We start from the raw sequence: 21,133 nt of genomic DNA, 5'->3' as shown, positions 1-21,133 counted from the left end.
TGTGTGTAAGCTGGCTGCTTGTGTAGAAGTCAGGGCAAAGGACGACACAGGACTAGATTCTCTGTCCCGGGGTTCGGATGGAGATCAGTTCTTCAGGATCCCTGCCAGCCTTACACCCACCGTCACCTCAATAGCTAGGCTTCCTTGTTTGGGTTTGATGCTCTGTGAGGCAAAAGCGTCACTGTAATACTTCTAGCTGGCCTGCAATTTGCCACATTAATCTTGAATAATTACTCCAGATCTGCCTGCCTCTGCCTCAAAGTGCTGGTATCATACCATCGCTGTGCTATACCTGATCCTAAGGTCTTTAAGCTCAGTCTGGAAGCTGGGGAAATGGCTCAGCCTTAAGGCCACTGCTCTCCAAAGGAGAGTCTAACCTAAGATAGACTTCAGAATGGGGATGGGTATCTTTTTTTGTTTTTTGAGACAGGGTTTCTCTGTGTAGCCCTGGCTGTCCCGGAACTCACTCTGTAGACCAGGCTGGCCTCCAACTCAGAAATCCACCTGTCTCTGCCTCCCAGAGTGCTGGGATTACAGGCGTGCGCCACCTCCGCCTGGCAAGGGGACGGCTATCTTGAGGCTAGACATGTTTTGGTTTCTGTTTTCACGCCCTTGTGGTTGGGTTACCCTGGATGCCCCTAAAAACTGGAATCCTGTGGATAGCATGCACGCGCAAACAAGGTGGCGTTGGCCTTTAATCCCAGCATCCAGGAGGCAGAGGCAGGTGTATCTCTGAGTTCAAGGCCAGCCTGATCTACAAATCTGACTTCCAGGCCAGCCAGTGCAGCTTATAGGGAGAAACCCTGTCTCATCAAAACCAACCAAACAAAAATAGCAAGTTTCTCTATGGCATTTACACACATCAGAGTGACCCAAATTCTAGAATTCTGCCCTGGCCCCTGCTCAAACTCCCCACCCCTAACCCCATTTCAGATTGAATGGAGTCTGTTACCCTCCTGGCTCCGACCTTTTTTTTTTTTTTCATTTTTTTGTAAATGTCTGGGTGTTTTGTACTGTTAGGGAGCTGGCCTCTTGCCCAAGCTTCAAGAACTAATTGTGGGGCTGGAGAGATGGTTCAGCAGTTAAGAACACTGGCTCCTCTTCCAGAGGTCCTGAGTTCAATTCCCAGCAACCATATGGTGGCTCACAACCATCTGTAATAGGATCTGGGGTTCTCTTCTGGTTTCTGAAGACAGCTTCAGTGTACTCACATACATAAATAAATCTGTAAGAATGGTCCAAAGGCCAAAAAAAAAGAAAGAAAGAAAATGAAAATGAAAAAGCCGGGCGGTGGTGGCACACACCTGTAATCCCAGCACTCTGGGAGGCAGAGGCAGGCAGATTTCAGAGTTCGAGGCCAGCCTGGTCTACAAAGTGAGTTCCAGGACAGCCAGGGCTACACAGAGAAACCCTGTCTCAAAAAAACCAAGTCCAAAAAATAAAAACAAAAACAAACAAACAAAAAAAGTCTTCTGCATAGGACACAGAGTAAACTGGGCCGACCCTGGGATAGCTCTATATTTAGGAAAGTGCCTGCCACAGCAGTCTCGGGGAGGTCAGAAGGCATCTTATGGTTTTCTCTTTTCAGTCTATACCTTCGGTTTGTCTGTTCCAGGTTCTTGGGTTCTTTGGCAGCACCGTCAGGGCCCTGGGTCCCTCTCTGTCTCCCTCTGCTATCTCTATGGACTATTCTTTAGTCTCTACAGCTGGTTTTTCTGTTATCGGCCTCGTCTGTTTTAGCAAATACTCAATCCTCTTAGGCCACATGGCCTCAGCAAAACAGGGCGCATTAGTGGGGATTTAGAAGGACCTGTGACAGGCTGTGGAGAGGTTGGGGGCAGATACAATGTGACAAGGCTGCTTATTAAGGGTCTTCTACTAGGGAAGGTACAGGGAGGAAAATATACAATTGTCATGGAGACTTAGAGGACAAAAGGAGAAACCTGAAATGTAGGAAACTTGTGAGTCTTTTTTATTGAGCAGTGTGTTGAGACACGGTTTCTTTCTTTCTTTCTTTCTTTCTTTCTTTCTTTCTTTCTTTCTTTCTTTCCTTCCTTCCTTCCTTCCTTCCTTCCTTCCTTCCTTCCTTCCTTCCTTCCTTCCTTCCTTCCTTCTTTCTTTCTTTCTTTCTTTCTTTCTTTCTTTCTTTCTTTCTTTCTTTCTTTTTGGTTTTTGATACAGGGTTTCTCTGTGTAGCCCTGGCTGTCCTGGAACTCACTCTGTAGACCAGGCTGGCCTGGAACTCAGAAATCCACCTGCCTCTGCCTCACAAGTGCTGGGATTAAAGGCATGTGCCACCACTGCCCAGCAAGACAAGGTTTCTGTATAAACCAGGCTAGCCTAGAACTCAGAGATTCCCCTGACTCTCCTGTACAAATGCTGATATTGAAGGTTTGGGAAGATTTCGAGGATGTTTGTGTGTGTGTGTGTGTGTGTGTGTGTGAGATAAAAGGTGTTGTGTGTACGTGCACACATGAAGGTATCTTCAGAAGGCTGTATCCCCTGGAGCTGAAGTTACAGTCTTTTGTGTGGTTGTGTTGCCTGCTAAAGGTTCTGGGAACTGAACTTGAGTCCTCTGGTACTACACACATACTCAGATGCTGAGCCCTCAGGCCCCAAGCCCATTGCTTTTTTCAAAGGATGGCTCTCATACAGCTAGATGACCTTAAAAATTCTCCATCCTCCTGCCTCCACCTCCCCAGTGCTGGGATTACAGACCCATACTCCCACACGATAAACCACCACGCCTGATTAATAGAGATGCTCCTTGCCTCTCGCCATGCCCTGTAGAACCCACACACTGGCGGAAGCTACCCAGCTTGAGGGAGTCAGGAAACAGGAAAGAGGAGCAATTAGACCTGCCTTGTGCTCACTTGCTACTAACGACCCCACTCACAGATTAAAGCCATCGCCCCCTGGAGGATGCCTGAGTTTTACCACCCAGCTCAAGGGCCCCAGTGACAGCAGGGCAACAGGGAATCATCCCTGTCTCGAGGCCCAACAGCCCCTCGAGAATGGATGAGAACCCCAAGAACAAAGTACCAAGGATCCTTCCAAAGCACCAAACAGCCCAGATATTCTTAAAATAGAATTCAAAAAACGGGGGTCCCAGGGAAGGTAACCACATCATTAGAGCTTGTCATGTCCCTGAACCCAGTGACAGGCAAGCACAGGATGGGCCTAATTGACGTCACGGAGAACTGCCTCAGCAGGATGAAATCTCAGTGCGTCAGCAAGGCCCCAGCAAGGAGCATCCTTTAACCATACTCATTCAGACATTGAAACCTTCACCAAGCTGGGCAGTGGTGACGCACGCCTGTAATCCCAGCACTCTGGGAGGCAGGGGCAGGCGGATTTCTGAGTTCGAGGCCAGCCTGGTCTACAGAGTGAGTTCCAGGACAGCCAGGGCTACACAGAGAAACCCAGTCTAGAAAAATCCATATCCAAACAAAAAAAAAAACAAAAAAACAAAAACAAAAGAAAAAGGAAAGAAAGAAACCTATGCCAAGGAACAGGCAGTGTGAGAAATGAAGTCGGACCTAGCCTCGAATTCGCAGTCTACACAGGTCGCTGGGTATTCGCCACTGCGTTGCCAAGAACCAAGAGTCGGAGGAAGGCAGGCCGCAGACGTCTGTCTTCAAAAGCCAGGTGCTGCTAAGAATGGTACTCTGTGTATAATGAAGAGCTGCGGGGCGTGAACGAGCTTGGGTGAGAATCAACCCACGGATGGACGGACGGACGGACCCCACTGGCTCTGGCTGAGGGATACACAGCAAAGCCTTCCGAAGCAAGGTCACTGCCCAACAGACTCTGACAGAGAGGCTGGCGTCGCGGCTCTGCGGCGTTCCCAGGCTTCAAGAACTCATTGTGATCATCGAGGCTTTACTCTCCCAGCTTCCGGCTAAGGCTGCTCACCCACCACCGCTACCACCTGGGGGCTCTTTGGTCCCTAATCCCCTACAGCCCGCAAAAGTGTTCTTGGCATGAAAGGGGAGCCCCGCGGGACGCCTGCAGGGAACAGCAAAATGACAACTTTTAAAAGTCATATTAGAGCCAGGCGGCGGTGGCACACGACTTTAATCCCAGCAGTTGGGAGGCAGCGGCAGGCAGATTTCTGAGTTCGAGGCCAGCCTGGTCTACAGAGTGAGTTCCAAGACAGCCTGGGCTACACAGAGAAACCCTGTCTCGAAAAAACAAACAAAGTTATATTAGTCTAAAAAATGGGGGTGAGGATCCTGCCAAGCCACTCGGGCTACACGTGAATCCGAGGCAATCTTCCTCCCTCAGCCTCCACTGTGCTGGGGTTACAGGCTCGCGACCCCAAGCTTAGCTCCACAGAGCCATTCGGATGCCCGGTCCCCCTTCCTCCTTTCCCCTTAGCCTCTGGCAGGATGTCCAGATACCACATTTCCTTGGCCTTGACCCAGCCTAACTCATCACCTAGCTCAATCCTCTTAGAACCCTGCCAGGTCACAGAACCGAAGGGGGCCTCGGGACACAGCAACAGATGGCGCGACAGCCATTGCGAAGTCCTGCCCTCCCACCTTTGCGCCCTCTTTAAGGAGCTGTGAGCAGTCGGTGGGCTTAGCCTCTCCTCTGCCCTCCACTCTGCCTGACTCTGCAATTGCTCTCGACAGTGCTGCAGCATCTGCAGCAGAGGTGCAACTCAGTCTCCATGTGGGTCCCCCAGCAGCCTGAGCAGAGGCTCTCCCTAAAGCTGTTGCCTGACTGTGGAATCCGGTCCCCAACAAGCCTGCCTCAGTGGGAGAGGATGCGCCTGATAACCCTGCAGAGACTTGATGTACCGGGGTGTGGAGATACCCAGGGGGACCACACCCTCTCAGAGGAAAGGGGGAAGGGGGACAGGGAGAGAGACTCTGGGGGGGGGGGGGGAGAAAAGAAAAGAAAAGAAAGAAAAGTATAAAACCCATCTGTCTTTGTTTAGAGACAATGGGGACTAGAGAGGTTTCTCCAAGTATAAGAGGCCTTGGCCTGCAAGCATAGAGACCTGAGTTTGAATCCCCAGAATCCACTTAAAAAGCTGGGCATGGGTGTGTGTGCCTGTAACCCCAGGACTGAGGAGGGGGAGCAGAGGCAGACTGGCCAGCCCGCTGGGCCAAAATGGAGTTCTGGCCTCGGCATGTGCAGGAGCACTCACGTGTGTGTGTGTGTGTGTGTGTGTGTGTGTGTGTGTGTGTGTGTGTGTGTACACATACAAATAAAGACAGAGTTTATATATAGGAGGCAGACCTAAGGCTAGCCAAGACTCTACCTCAAAACAACAACGACAAAGGTCTCATGTAGCCCAGGCTAGCCCCAAACTCACTAAGACTCTGCCTCCCAAATCCTGGGAACAAAGGCATGTGCCACCATAATTTGCTTGTTCTTTCTTTCTTTGTTTGTTTACAGGCTTTGGTTTTTTTTTTTTTCTTTCTTTTAACACAAGGTTACTCTGTGTAGCCCTGACTGTCCTGGAACTCACTCTTCACTTTATAGATGAGGCTGGCCACCAGCCTGCCTCTGCCTCTGAGTGCTGGGGATTAAAGGCATGTGCCACAGTTATGTTTTGTTTTGGTTTTTTTTTTATCTGTTTGAGATAGGGTCTCTCTACATAGCTCTGGCTGTCCTAGAACTTGATATGTAGACAAGGATGGCCTTGAACTCAGAGGGGATACACCGGACTCTGCCTCCTGAGTGCTGGGATTAATGGTGTGTGCTGGTTTATGTTTTTTTAAGGTGGGTCTTAATGTATTCCTGGCTGGTAGGGAAGCTGTGTAAACCACGTGACCTTGAATTTAGCGATCTGACTGCCTCTGTTCCCAGAGCAAGGTTAAAGGCCTGCGCCACCTCGCTCAGTTTAAAGTGGTTTTTGTTTGTTTGTTTTGCTTTAATATTTAAACTTTACAGCGAGGAGGTGATGGCGCACGCATGTAATCCCAGAACTCCGGGAGGCAGAGGCAGGCAGATTTCTGAGTTGGAGGCCATCCTGCTCTACACAGTGAGTTCCAAAAAAAAAAAACAAGAAAAAAAAAAAACATTACAGACACAATTGAGTGAAGTGGCATACATTTTTAATCCTAGCTCTCCAGAAGGCAGGCAGTAGGATTTCTAGGTTCCAGGCCTGCTACTTGACAGGACTGTCTATAAATTAAATAATTAGACCCTGCCTCAAACCAAAATGGAATATAACCTCAGGCTTCTGCTTGAGGGTGGTTTTTTTTTTTGTCTTGCTTTGTTTTAATCCAAAATGGTTTTCTTTTTTCTACAAGCTGTATATATATATACTGTTGCTGACTTCAGGGACTTGAGCTCAGGACCCTGGAAGAGCAGTCAGTGCTCTTAACCGCTGAGTTATGTCTCCAGTTCTCTATTTTGGTTTTCTTTCTTTTTTTAAAGATTTATTTATTGTATGTAAGTACACTGTCGCTGTCTTCAGACACACCAGAAGAGGGCGCCAGATCCCATTACAGATGGTTGTGAGTCACCATGTGGTTGCTGGGATTTGAACTCAGGAGCTCTGGAAGAGCACTCAGTGCTCTTAACTGCTGAGCCATCTCTCCAGCCCCTCTCTTTTGGTTTTCTAATACAGAGCCTCATTGTCCAAGCTTGCCTGGAATCACTATAACATAATCCAGGCTGGTCTCCCTTGAGTGCTGTAATTGTGAACCCCTGCACCTGGCTGGTATAGATTCCCCTATCTCTGCCTCAAGGGCCAGGGGGTTCCGCAGGTGGCGCAGGGCTTTAATCCCAGCACTTGGGAGGCTGAGGCAGGTGGATCTCTGTGAGTTGGAGGTCAGCCTGGTCTACAGAGCGAGTTCCAGGACAACCAAGGTTACGCAGAGAAACCATCTCAAAAGAAAAAAGAAAAAAAGAAAAGGGGGAGGGGTATCATGATGGTCTATTAAGTCTGGCCTAAACCTGCTAGAGTATTCGTAGTTTATCTACCAGTCACAAAGCTACACCTTCCATGGGCATCTCAGAGTTACAGCAAAGGGCCTTCATGCTTAATCTGCCGGACCAATAGCCACAGAAACGTAACTTTTTTTTGTAGCTGTTTCCAGGGTGTAGTGTGTCCTTCTGAGTTTTGGTTTGGTGGTTCTGTTTGTTGTGACAACAGATCTCTCCGAGCCCAGCCTGGGACCTTGAATTTGGGATTCTTCCACTTCCACCTCCCAGCTGCCAGGATTTCGCCTGACTCTTCAGACAGCCTGTACCTCTGTCCCAGTCAGTCCCAGGGACTGCTACTCAAGTAGCAGCTGGGTTTTGAGCAGACAGGTTTTCCTCTGCTGCACTGTGCTGGGATTCCAATGTAGAGAATATTCATCTACCTGCTAAGCAATCAACTGCAATCACCAGACTGTCTTTCCAGGGGGTGCTGTATAGGGTCTCCTCATTTCCCTGCTCTGGCCCCCAGGGTGCTGAGGTTACCCACACGTGTGACTAGCTAGGCACACCTACCAGCATCTTGATTTATACTTTATAGTATTTTGTCTTATCAACACAAATTGTTGGGCATTGTGGCACACACCTTGAATCACAGTATGCTAGAAACAGAGTCAGGCAGATCTCTGAGTTTGAGGCCACTCTGGTTGGTTTACATAGTTCCAGGACGGACAGAGCTACATAGTTAAGACCCACCCTGCCTAATAACAACAACAACAACAACAATAATAATAATAATTTAACAACAAAAATATTTGAGAGAGAATCCTTCTCACACTATCAATATACCCTGAGTATGGTTCCCCTCTCTCTATCCCTCCCAGTTCTTCCCAGTGTTCCCTCCCCTCCATGCCCTCCCCCTTTCTTTCTCTCACTGAAAAAGAACAGGCTTTTAAGAGATAACAACCAATCATGACTAAATAAAATGTAATGAGATAAAGCAAAAGCGTATCCGTGTAAGCCCTGTGTTTGCTGCTTCAGTCTCAGTGAGCTTGTGTGTCCCTTTGTGCAGTGACACTCCATCCCACCCCGCCCCACCCCACCCCACCCCAGAAAGTGGCTCTGCCTCTCAAAACCGGCTCCTTGCGGATCTGGAGTCTCTGCTGCCCTCTAGTGGCCTTCACAGCCCCTAGCTCTCCCCACAGCTGGTTCTCTGACCTGACTGGTTCCATTTAGCAAATGCGACAATCCTCCAGACTGGCCACCAGGAGGAGGGCATGGGGGAGCGGGGTGGGGGAGGCGGTGGCGAGGGGCGCGGGAGGACAGAATTAGGTCTGGTGTGGGCAGACATGTGTCAGGGTCCTGGAGACAGGGTAGGGACGGACGGCTTGCATAAAACGCTTATACGGCCTGTGATCCTCTCAGACAAGGACAGATTCTATGGACTGGGCAGAAGACCAGGGAGTCCTTCGATTTTGCTTTTTTGCTTAGATTTGACTTTTTATGTTTTAAGTGCTGAGGATGGAAGCTAGGCCAGAGTACTCCTTTTAAAAATATTATTTACTTACCGCTGAGGGGAGTGGAGCGCACTGGAGCCAGGGCAGGCATATAAATCAGAGAACAACTCTGTGGTTACAGGTCATCAGGCTTCGAGGCAAGAGCTAAACCATCTTACCAGCCCTCGTTTTTTTTCCCGGTCTTTCTTTCTTTCTTTCTCTTCTTTCTTTCTTTCTTTCTTTCTTTCTTTCTTTCTTTCTTTCTTTCTTTCTTTCTTTCTTTCTTTTGGGGGGTGGTTTTTTTTTTGGGGGGGGGGGGTTGAGACAGGGTTTCTCTGTGTAGCCCTGGCTGTCCTGGAACTCACTCTGTAGACCAGGCTGGCCTTGAACTCAGAAATCCGCCTGCCTCTGCCTCCCAAGTGCTAGGATTACAGGCGTGCGCCACCACCCGCCCGGCCCAGCCCTCATTTTTCCTTGGGGAGGAAAAAGCGAAGTCCCACCTGGAGAAATGGCTCCCCAGTTAAGGGCACTAGCTGCTCTTCCAGAGGAGTCCGGATTCAGTTCCCAGCACCCGCATGGCTGTTCACAGCCATCTGTGACTCCCGTCCCAGAGGATCTGATACACTCTTCTGGCCTCAGCAGACACCAGGCATACACGTTACAGTCAATGCATGCAGGCAAGATGTTTATACACATAAATTTTAAATTAAAAAAAAATTTCCCAGCACTTGGGAGGCAGAGGCAGGTGGATTTCTGAGTTTGAGGCCAGCCTGGTCTACAGAGTGAGTTCCAGGACAGCCAGGGCTACACAAAGAAACCCTGTTTCCAAAAACAACAACAGCAACGAAAAGAAAGAAAGAAAGAAAGAAAGAAAGAAAGAAAGAAAGAAAGAAAGAAAGAAAGAAAGAAAGAAAGAAGAAGAGAGAGAGAGAGAGGGGGGGGGGGAGGGAGGGAGGGAGGGAGGAAGGAAGGAAGGAAGGAAGGAAGGAAGGAAGGAAGGAAGGAAGAGAAAAGAAAAAGGTTAAGTTTAGGATGTAGATCATGCTTCCAAAAAGAACTTTCGAGAATGATGGAGGTATTCTGCACCAGGCCAGATGGCTAGGTCCTCAACACATTTTACTCTGTTAAGACAGTATTAGCTTGGAGCCCGATAGATACCGGGTTTGAACTTGAGGCTTTTGCCCTTCAGTTTCCAAAGTAGCTGGGATTACAAGCCTGTGCCACGAGGCCTGAGGTAAAGCCTTAGCTAAGTGGAAAAGGACAATCTGAACAAGTTATAGACTGTGTGATTCCAACTGCACGGCCTTCTGGAATAGACAGATGGAGAGGTAAGAGACTAGTTGCTGGGCTTTGTGGTACCAACTGCTATGGTGCAGTGCCCAGGCATGACCACAAGTGGGCACTGTTAGAATTCAGGGTTTATGGACTTGGCTTTCTTTTTCTTTTATTTATTTAGCCAGGCGGCGGTGGTGGTGCATGCCTTTACTCCTAGCACTTAGGAGGCAGAGACAGGTAGGTTTCTGAGTTCGAGGCCAACCTGGTCTACAGAGTGAGATCCAGGACAGCCAGGGCTACACAGAGAAACCCTGTCTTGGGGAAAAAAAAGATTTATTTATTATATGTAGGTACACTGTAGCTGTCTTCAGACACCCCAGAGGAGGGTATCAGATTTCATTCCGGATGGTTGTGAGCCACCATGTGGTTGCTGGGATTTGAACTCAGGACCTTTGGAAGAGCAGTCTTACCCGCTGAGCCATCACTCCAGCCCTTTTTTTTTCCTTCGTTATTCACTTGACATCCCAATATCTGTCCCCCACTCCCACATCTCCTCCCCACAACCTCCTTCCCTTCTCCTCTGAGGACAGCCACGTCAGGCTCCTGTCTGCACGCATAACAGAGCATCATTAATCGCGTCAGGGATTGGTGCTGGCCCGTGGGATGGGCCTCAGGTTGGGCCAGTCATTGGTTGGTCATTTCCCCTCAGTTTCGGCTCCATCTTTGTCCCCACATATCTTGTAAGCAGGGCACATTTGGGCCAAAGGTACTGTGGGTGGGCTGCTGCCCTCATCCCTCCGCTGTCCTGGAGATGGCCAGTTTGGACTCCATATCCCCACTGCTAAGTGTCTCAGTCACCCCTGTAGACTCCCTCGGGCCTTCCCTGTCCCAGGTTTGTGTTCTGATTTTGTTTGTTTGTGGTTTTTTTTTTCTTTTCTTTCTTTTTTTAAATTTTTTTATTTTTGGATTTTGGGGGGTTTTTTGTTTTGTTTTTTTGTTTTTTTCTTTTTTGAGACAGGGTTTCTCTGTGTAGCCCTGGCTGTCCTGGAACTCACTCTGTAGACCAGGCTGGCCTCGAACTCAGAAATCCACCTGCCTCTGCCTCCCAGAGTGCTGGGATTACAGGCGTGTGCCACCACCACTCGGCTGTGTTTTATTTTTTTTTCTTAAACAGTGACTCTTTAAAAAAAAAGATTTATTTATTCCATGTAAGTACACTGTAGCTGTTTTCAGACACATCAGAAGAAGGCATCAGATCTCATTACAGATGGTTGTGAGCCACCATGTGGCTGCTGGGATTTGAACTCAGGACCTTCAGAAGAGCAGTCAGTGCTCTTAACCAATGAGCCATCTCTCCAGCCCCTGTTTGTGTTTTTCAAGACAGGGTTTCTCTGTGCAGCCCTGGCTATCCTGGAACTCGCTCTGTAGACCAGGCTGGCCTCCATGTGTTCCACTTTTTACAGACCTCGTCTTGTGGAATCCAGGCTGGTCAAAGCCTCTGACACTCTCCTTCTACCAAACGGGTCCCAGGAATGTCATTCGTGCCACCAAGCTTGGCAGCAGTCACCTTGACACAGTCATCTACCCCCCCTTGGTTTGGGGGACGTCTCTCACTGGGACTCAGTGACTCACAATGCCCAAGCGATCGCCACCTCTCCGCCAGCATTAGAGGTACACTTACCAACACCGTGACTAGCTCTCTACATGGGTGCTAAAGAGCAGACGCAGGTCTCTGTACTGGTGGGAAGCACGTCACCTCCTCAGTTCTCTGGGCTGTCCTCTTTTCTTGTCCAAACATATGGGATCTGGGCCATTTCAGACACAAAATTTAAACTTTTCCAGTTGTCCCCCACCCCACCCCGTGCCCTCCCTAATCATAGGAAGGACTAAGTCCCTCAATTCAGAAGAGAGTGGAGTGCCAGGCGGTGGTGGCGCACGCCTTTAAACCAGGCACTTGGGAGGCAGAGGCAGGCGGATTTCTGAGTTCGAGGCCAGCCTGGTCTACAGAGTGAGTTCCAGGACAGCCAGGGCTACACAGAGAAACCCTGTCTCGAAAAACAAAACAAAACAAGAGTGGATTTTACAACTGTCTTGATATGACGTTTGCCATGAGAGAATGGAACTGTAGAGCCAGCAACTCAAGGCCTCAGTACCAAAAGAACTGAACATGGGTGTTTAAACAAAACATACACATAAAGTCTCCAACAGAAGAATGGATGACGGGCTGGAGAGATGGCTCAGCGGTTAAGAGCGCTGACTGCTCTTCCAGAGGTCCTGAGTTCAAATCCCAGTAACCACATGGTGGCTCACAACTATCTGTAATGGGATCTGATGCCCTCTTCTGGTGTGTCTGAAGATAATATACTTCAGTGTATTCACATATATAACATAACATTTTTATTTTTATTTTTTTAAAGATGTATTTATTATATGCAAGTACATTGTAGCTGTCTTCAGACACTCCAGAAGAGGGCATCAGATTTTGTTACAGATGGTTGTGAGCCACCATGTACTTGCTGGGATTTGAACTTGGGACCTTCGGAAGAACAGTCAGTGCTTTTAACTGTTGAGCCATCTCTCCAGCCCACATAAAATCTTTAAAAAAAAAAAAAGTTAAAAAAGAAGAAAAATGGATGATAAAATGCAGCCTGACCAAGTATTATATAACCATCAGCCTTAATGATGTGCTGATTGGGGGGGGGGGGGGTGTAGGGTGACAGATACCTGAAGTCTGACCATTCAGATAGAGGCAGAAGGATTAGACTTTAAGGTTGTCCTTGACAACATACCAAATTCAAGGCCAGCCAGTTGTCTATCAGCTTGACAAAACTGAGAATCCTCTGGAAGATGGGAATATAGCTATGCCTATGGACGACCACCTTTTTGAAAAAAAAAAAAAAAAAAAAAAAAAAAAAAAAAAACTCTTCTCTCATATATTACACCCCAGGAGTTTCCCCTCCCTCCTCTCTTCCCAGACCCTCTCCCCACCACCACTCCTCTGTTTCTCTTCAGAAAAGTGCAGGCCTCCCAAGGGTATCAACCAAACATGGCCTAACAGGTTACAGTAACGTTAGGTACATACCTTCATATCAACGCTGGACTAGGCGATCCAGTATGTGGGAAAGGTCCCCAAAGCCAGCAAAGATTGAGAGACAGCCCCTGCTCCCGCTGTTAGGAGATCCCCAAGAACACCAAGCCACACACCTGTGGCACATACATGCAGAGGGCCTACATCGGATCCACACAAGTTCCCTGGTTATCTGTTCCGGCTCTGAGCCCCTAGAAGCTCCATTCTGTGGTCTTGCTGTGGCGTCTCTGACCCCACTGGCTCACAGCTTTTAAAAAATTATTTCATAGCCAGGCGGTGGTGGCGCATGCCTTTAATCCCAGCACTTGGGAGGCAGAGGCAGGTGGATTTCTGAGTCCTGAGGCCAGCCTGGTCTACAGAGTGAGTTCCAGGACAGCCAGGGCTACACAGAGAAACCCTGTCTCAAAAAACCAAACAACAACAAAAAAAATTATTTCATTATCTTGCACATATGATGGTTTGCCTGCACATGTGTACCATGTATGTACATGCCTAGTGCCTGAGAAGGCCTCAAACTGGAGTGATAAACGGTTGTGGGTTCTGAGAATTGAACCCAGGTCCTCTGGAAGAACAGCCAGTGCTTTTAACCACTGAGGGATGTGGATGGAACTACAGTCAGAATATCCTGGGCTACATAAGCTGGGCAGTAGCATGTGTTCTTCACTCTGCTTATTACAGTGTGTGTCTGTGTGTGTGTGTGTGTGTGAGAGAGAGAGAGAGAGAGAGAGAGAGAGAGAGAGAGAGAGAAAGAGAGAGAGAGAGAGAGAGACAGACAGACAGACAGAGACAGAGACAGAGAGAGCACACATGGACATGCATTTGTGGACTCTCCAGCGTTCCAAAGCAGGCAACGGAGGTCAGTGGAGTCCGCTCTCTCTTTCCACCACGTGGGTCTCAAGGGCGGAACTCAGCTATGCTGGGCCACTTCGTCTGCCCCCTCTCTGCTTCCTGCCTGCAGATACAATGTGACCGGCTTCTTCAAGTCCCTGCTACCTTGATTTCCCCATCCAGGACTGAGAGCCGAAACTGCACGCCAAAATAAACCACATCTCCCTCGGATTGCTTCACCCGACCTTTATTCAACCAGGAACGCCTGGCAACAGGGCCGCCCGTCTTCTCACGGTCTTGGGGAGGAGAAGGGAAAGCAAGGATGGAAGGCGGGTGGGAAACACGAGGGAATGAGGAGAGGTGAGGACAAGGAGAGAGGTGAGGACGAGGAGAGAGGCCAGGGCGGGAGGGCGGGAGGGCGGGAGGGCAGGGCAGGTGCACAGGTAGATTCCGCGGAGGCGCCCACACAGAATCCATCTCTGGCCTGACTCGGTGGCCGCAGGAACATCGAGGAAAGACCACAGGTCTTTGAGACATTTCAGTCCTTCCTGTCATGAAGCGGCTGCCAAGCAAGGCCGGCCAGGAGTTTTCAGGACTGCAGAGCAAGAGAGGGGACAGTCAGCCTGAGAGGAAGAGGAGGGGACTGGAACCGGGAAGGCTGGGCCGGGCGTGGCCGGCACGCTGTACTCCTACTTCAGCCTCTAAGTGCTGCGCTCACGCATGAGCCGCTGCCTGTGGCTGAGCTGAAACTCTAACTGGATTCCCGATGCAGAGCATGCTGAGAGCAGACGCGGGAAACGGGACTTGATACTCAATTCTAGGCCAAGGGAGAGGAACTAACACCAAGGCCGAGAGGATGGAAGGACGTATCTTCTAGATTGTAGAGTCAGAACCTAGAACTTAGCTCGGACTGCTCTACCTGGACTGCCTGATTGTAGAGGAGGCTGAGTTTTGAGTTTCTGCAACAACTGGCAAGAAAACAAAACCAAAGGAAACCCTAGAATCCCCTCTGCGTTTACGCTGACCCAGCAGAAATGTCTCAAATAAAGAAAAAAGCTAGCTCAATGGTAGAGCCCCCGCCTAGAATCCCCCAGTGAGGGGTTGGGGGCGTGGCTCAGTGGTAGAGCCCCTGCCTAGAATCTCCAGTGAGGAGCTGGGGGTGTGGCTCAGTGGTAGAGCCCGGCCTAGAATCCCCCAGTGAGGGGCTAGGGGCGTGGCTCAGTGGTAGAGCCCCGCCTAGAATCCCCCAGTGAGGGGCTAGGGGCGTGGCTCAGTGGTAGAGCCCCTGCCTAGAATCCCCCAGTGAGGGGCTGGGGGCGTGGGCTCAGCGGTAGAGCCCCGCCTAGAATCCCCCAGTGAGGGGCTAGGGGTGTGGCTCAGTGGTAGAGCCCCGCCTAGAATCCCCCAGTGAGGGGCTGGGAGCGTGGCTCAGTGGTAGAGCCCTTCCTGGAATCCCCCAGTGAGGGGCTGGGGGTGTGGCTCAGTGGTAGAGCCCTGCCTAGAATCCCCCAGTGAGGGGCTAGGGGCGTGGCTCAGTGGTAGAGCCCCGCCTAGAATCCCCCAGTGAGGGGCTAGGGGTGTGGGCTCAGTAGTAGAGCCCTGCCTAGAATCCCCCAGTGAGGGGCTAGGGGCGTGGCTCAATGGTAGAGCCCCTGCCTAGAATCCCCCAGTGAGGGGCTGGGGTGTGACTCAGTGGTAGGGCCTGTGTGAGGCAGAGTTCAATCCCCACCCCTCATCCCCTTACTAATCAAATAAAATAAAACAGACTGTGCTGTGAAGAGGGAACAGGGCTGTATTCCAGAAGATACCAGGCTAGACACAAGTCCTTGGCCTGCTCCCACATGGCCCTGGGTCGTGTCAAAGGGGTAAAGGTGACCCAGGGCCAAACTCTTTTTTTGAGGTTTTTTTTTTTTTTTTTGGTTTTCTCGAGTCAGGGTTTCTCTGTGTAGCCCTGGCTGTCCTGGAACTCACTCTGTAGACCAGGCTGGCCTCGAACTCAGAAATCCGCCTGCCTCTGCCTCCCAAGTGATGGGATCGCAGGCGTGCGCCACCACCGTCCAGCTAACAGCCAAACCCTTTAACAGCACTTTGCTGTTGTTAGGTTTATTCAGTTTACTTTACATGTTGAGTGTTTTGCCTGTAAGAACCTGAGTGCTTGGTGCCCATGGAGGTCAAAAGAACACATCAGATCCCCTGGAACTGGAGTTAGGAAGCACAGGGAACCACCATGTGGGGCTGGGAATTGAACCTAGACAAGAGACATGGCTGCAGCTGGCATCGAACTCACTGTGGAGCCAAGCCGAGCTGAACTCTTGCTCCTCATGCCTCCGCCTTCAGAATGCTGGCATCACAGGCCTATCCCACCACGACACTTCTTACGTGTTTTCTTTATGTGGATGAAGTGTTTGTCTGCATGTATGTCTGTACCATATGTGTGTCATGCCTTCAGAGGCCAGAAGGGGCTGTCAGCTCCTCTGGAGCCGGAGTTATAGACAATCATGAACTCTCCAGCCTTGCTGTTTTGTTTTGCTCAGACACGGTCTCACGAGGTCCGGGTTGGCCTCTAACTCATGGCAATCCCTCTGTCTCAGCCTTGGAAATGCTCATTCCTCCCTTCCCTAGGCGTGAGTCACTTTACCCCTGCATTACTGTGTATGCTGGAGCTGGAAGTCTGAGCTTCCTGCAGATAGCTGAGCATTCTACTGACTGGGCCACGCCCTCAACCACAAGCCTGACTTCCTTTAGCACCTTCTATTCCTGAATCAAGAAGGGCTCTTAAGGCAAGCCCCTGCCCCCATCCCCTCCCCAGCACCATGCTACAACCTACCAGGTATGACTCCCAGCCCTCCTGGCTCCAGGGACCCCTGGGATGTGGCCATCTCCCACTCTCCATTCAGAAAGTCCATACACAGGGAAAGGTACAACACCCCGAGGTGGCACCGCACCCCACCCCTGCACCCCCAGCAGTCTCCCTTACCCTGCCTCTAGGGCTCACTGGCACTGAGCCAAGGCGGCTTTGATGGCGGTCACCAACTTCCGGAACTTGCTCTCTGTATCCACATAGCCATCACCTCTCTGAGGAGCAGAGAGGAGAGTTGAACGAATCTCCACAACCCACGCGGACCAACCCACTCGGACCCCCTACAAGGCGGGACTCGGATTTACCTTCTTGGAGTGTACCAACTTCCCGGCTACTGTCACTTCAAAGAACCCGGTGACCTGGGGAGTCCCCTCGCCACACTGAGGAAAGAAGGCATTAAGAGGGGGGGACCAAGACGACCTCTCAGGGATACCTTCTCCGTCACATCCCAGGGGAGGAAGAACGTGAGTCAAAAGGACAGAGAGAACGGGCCCGACCACTCCCACTGCCTCCCAGGCCCAAGGGACAGACAAAGCTCGGCGCCCATTCTAAGACTCACGATGTCCAGGCATCCGGGGAACTCATGTTCTAGCTTCTCCTTGAGCTGGAGATACTGAAAAGACGTACGGGGTGGAGGAGGGGTTATCACAGCCAGGCCCAGCAAACCCTCCCGATGGGGTGCCCACCCTGACACGCTCCACTCACCTTGGGCTTATAGCCTCAAGCTCCACTGTGAGGTGAGTCCAGGGTTGTCGCAGTCCACCGGGACAGCACGGATCCAAGGCAGTCCAGGTACCCAAGGGAGGCGGGCAACGGCAGGTCAAGAGAGACAGAGAGCCAGATGAGAATGCAGAGGTGACGGAGACCCTCCAAAGAGGGGACGACACGCTCTTCACACACAGATGTGCGTGACAGTGCAGACATACAAAGAAAGCCCACTCCAAACAAAAAAGCCAAGCCGCACGGAGGGGGGAGGGGTGGGGGAGGGGCAGAGGGAGGAGGTGGGGGCGGGACGGTGAAGAGACCGCAGGCTCCAAATAGAGGTGATGGGAGGGAAATAAAGGCAAGTAAATTAGGACAAACGCTGCCTCAGTAGAATCTCACCCACTCCCTCCCTCCCCCAGCTGGCTGTCACTCAGGAATCCGAACGCTCCCCAGCCTCCCGTCCCCCACTATTTTGTGTCTGGAATCTGGTGCAGTGGCCTCATGGGAGCCTCCATGTATCAAAGTAGGCTTTTGAAAAACCATCCTGAGAACTGGGGACTGATCAGACGACCCTCGAGGAGGTCGAGGGGAGCGAGGGAACCACACAGTGCTAGGTAGACCCGGGAACCCAGATTCAAGTTACAGGGGTATCAGGGTTATCGGCAGTAGACCTCAGGCTGGCCCTGCCTCATTTCCCCCACCCCCCCCCACCCCCATAAGATGGAGGCAGAAGGCCTGGAGAGCCCTCAAGGAACTTCAGGGGTGTGGAATCCATTCATCAAGCACTTATTAATCACTTACTGCATGCCAGCTGAGTATCAGATGCAGACAGAGAAAAAGCCATCAAGAGAAAACGGCTGGCCTTTCTACACCTGCCTCTAGCAGGGGCACAATTATAGCACTGACAGCTAACCAACCAACATCATCACCCCCTTCACACTACAGAAGGGGAAACTGAGGCCAGAAAAGGACTGGGGTTAACAGCCCCGGCACCCACTGATCAGAGGACAGTTGGGTTTTTTGTTTTGTTTTGTTACTTGTATTGCTGGGAACCGAACCCAGGACCTGGTGCATTGCAGGTAAACACTCTTACCACTGAGCTGCATCCCCACCCCTACAACCTATCCCATATTACTTCTTCTTTGGGGGCACAGAATCTTACTACATCACCCCGGCTGCCTCTAACAAGCAGACCAGGCTGGCTTGGAACTATCTACCTGCCTCTGCCTCCGAATGCTGGGATTAAAAGTGTGCACCAATACCACAACTCCATGGCTCAATTCGCCCCTTTTTATGTATAGACTGGGAGGTGCGACCACGGTTACCTCACACTACGATCCAGGTACAAGAGGGACATCATCCCCAGACCTCCCAACAGCGCTTATGGTCAACCCCCAACTACACCACCATGTGTATCTTAGACTTCCCTATAGTGCTGCCCAGAGAGGGGGAAGGAAAACAACCGGTCGGGAGGTCCCCAGAGAAACCCGACGCTACCCTTCCCCTTCCCCCCTCCCCGCTCCAGCGCTGAGTCACGTGTGCAAAGAGGCCCCAAGCATCGGTTTCCTCTTTCACTGGTGAGATGTCACTCAGAAGTCAGAAGCCAGGGGGATCGGGCTCAAGTCTCTGTTACCTCCATCCCACCCGCTTGGAAATCCTTCCCTTCGGGTCTGAAATACAGTCACGGTACTCGGCCGCCAGACCCAGGTAGACAGGCTGGGGAGTAGAGAAGTAGGGGAGGGTTCCTGGCACAAAGGATGGGGAGCAGAAAAGGGGTCCCTGGCACGAAGAACCGGGAGCAGGAAAAGGGGGAACTGTTAGACACCGGTACTTACCAATACACGACTCGAACGCTGAGCGCCATTGCTGCTCGTCGCGTCCCCGCACAACGCGAGGACCCGACCCACGCGCACCGAGGACCTCAAGCTCTGTGCGTGGGGCCGTGCGCACAGCCGACTGCCTCCGGAGCCGGAGCAGACCAAGTGCGTCGGGGGAGCAGAGGGACGCGAGAACCGAGCTTCTAGAGCACGGCGGGGGCTGTGGCCACGGGCGCGACCCTCAACGCAAGACTCCATACTGTTCTCTCGATATCCGGGGTTGTCTCCATAGACCGTGTCCCTGGGACCAGTAACCTGAGAGCCCCTCGCTATCCCTTCTCTATGCCATAATGGTTTAGCCCTCCGGGCGGTGGCTCGAAGCAGAGATTGGTTGAGACTGAAGTTCAGTTACTTGGGGGCAGAACGGGGAAATTGAGGCATGCATGAGGAGACAGGCAACTGGGATCAGTCCTCCCCGGCCCTAATTGATTCAGAGTAAATGGACCTTGGGTCAGAAAAACTGAAACCGGGAATCCCAGTGTGCGCTTTAGGCCCAGCTGTCTCATTACAGACCTCCCCAGTGTACCCCCAAAACCGTGCATCCCCTCCTGCACCTTCCTGCTGCCTTCCAGCAGAAGGGTATATAGAAAGTCCTGGAATGGGGCTTGGGCTGTAGTGCAGTTGGTAGAGAACTTATCTGGGGGGCTGTGGTTCGAGCCCGTAATCCCAGCATTTGGGAAGAGGAGACTGGAGAAGTGAGTTCAAGGTTATCCTTGCTACATAGGGAGTTTGACGCTAGTCTCGGCTACATGAACAGTTGTCTCGAAATCTCTGTGGGTTCGAGGCCAGTCTAGCCCGTATAGAGGACAGACAGGTCTACATAGAGAGACCGTCCCAAGGGGGAAAGAAAGGTAAAATGGACAAAACGATTTAAGGGTTTAGGGTTTCTGAACCCCACTTTCTCCTCCCTGGACGCTGAGCCGATTCAATAACGGAGGAGATATTCATTCACACAGAACTTAAGTTTTGCTCTCTAGTTTCTATAGCTGTCTTCAGACACACCAGAAAAGGGCATCAGATCTCACTACCGATGGTTGTGAGCCACCATGTGGTTGCTGGGAATTGAACCCAGGACCTCTGGAAGAGGAGTCAGTGGTGTTCTTTGTGTGTGTGTGTGTGTGTGTGTGTGTGTGTGTGGTTTTTTTCAAGATAAGGTTTCTCTGTGTAGCCCTGGCTGTCCTGGAACTCACTCTGTAGACCAGGCTGGCCTCGAACTCAGAGATCCGCCTGCCTCTGCCTCCCAAGTGCTCGGATTAAAGGCATGCACCACCACCGCCCAGCTACTCTCTAGTTTCTTATCCTCCACACCCTATGACCGGCACAGCATGCCAGTCCCTCACCCCCTCCCGCCCCCTCCACCGAGGATGTCGTACCAGCAGAGATGCTTATCTGTCATCTGACTTCTTTAGCTGATTTCAACTGGCTATCCCCACCAATGGTCAACTAGGAACCAAATAAGGAAATCTTCCCACCTAGCCCTCTGGTTCCCCACCAGTACCCTCCCCTGCATGCTGTTGGTGAGCTGTGATTCTCCTACAGAAAAATGAAATTTGAGTCGTTCACTCCCCGCTTGACTTTACGGGAGTGAGTTGGCAACTGAAGATTCGGAGGCCTGGAAGCAGTAAGAAAACTGTATTTCCCTAAAAGGATGGTGTGTTCATGCACTTGGATTCCTGGGAGGAATTAGAGCCAGAACCTGCTGTGTGTGATGGGGAGGACTCAGTGAAGATAACCAGGCACCCTCTGTGTCCTCGCTGGGCATCTCCGGCAGGCTCAGTTCAGTGCCCCATCCTCTCTGTCTGCGGACTGGGGTCCTGCGATCACAGTCTGAAAAGGAATAATGGGCTAGTCTTGAAGAATTAAGGAATAGAGGCCGAGTCAGGTGGAATGCTCCGCAGCTCGAGTTTTCCTGTGGTTCCCAACACCCTTGGAACAAAATCCCAAACCTTAGCATGGGTGGCCTCTCTGACACCCAACACCCCAGTGACAGTGACCACTGAGGTTCTAATAGGGACGAACCTCAGCCACATACTTGTCTCAAGGCCTTTGCACATGCTGATTTAACCCTTTCACCCCTGGCTCCTGCTTTTCCTCCAAGAATCAGCTGCAACATGGGGGGAAA

At 51.0% G+C, this 21,133-nt stretch overlaps 1 protein-coding gene across 1 annotated transcript; it reads right to left on the bottom strand.

Moving 5' to 3' along the window:
• Positions 1–13,800: 13,800 nt before the first annotated feature.
• Positions 13,801–19,094, bottom strand: Selenow (selenoprotein W). Its single transcript, XM_052172228.1, has 6 exons — positions 18,970–19,094; positions 17,135–17,159; positions 16,989–17,042; positions 16,735–16,809; positions 16,547–16,644; positions 13,801–14,164 (listed from the first exon to the last, which is right to left on the bottom strand). Exons 1-5 carry the CDS (start codon positions 18,996–18,998, stop codon positions 16,561–16,563), a joined length of 267 nt encoding a protein of 88 aa, XP_052028188.1. The 5' UTR covers positions 18,999–19,094; the 3' UTR covers positions 13,801–14,164; positions 16,547–16,560.
• Positions 19,095–21,133: the final 2,039 nt, after the last annotated feature.

Source organism: Apodemus sylvaticus, chromosome 1 (assembly GCF_947179515.1).
Source record: "Apodemus sylvaticus chromosome 1, mApoSyl1.1, whole genome shotgun sequence".
NCBI classification, from domain to species: Eukaryota; Metazoa; Chordata; class Mammalia; order Rodentia; family Muridae; genus Apodemus; species Apodemus sylvaticus.
The sequence above is the reverse complement of the archived record's forward strand: the minus strand, read 5'-3'. Positions and strand labels throughout refer to the sequence as shown.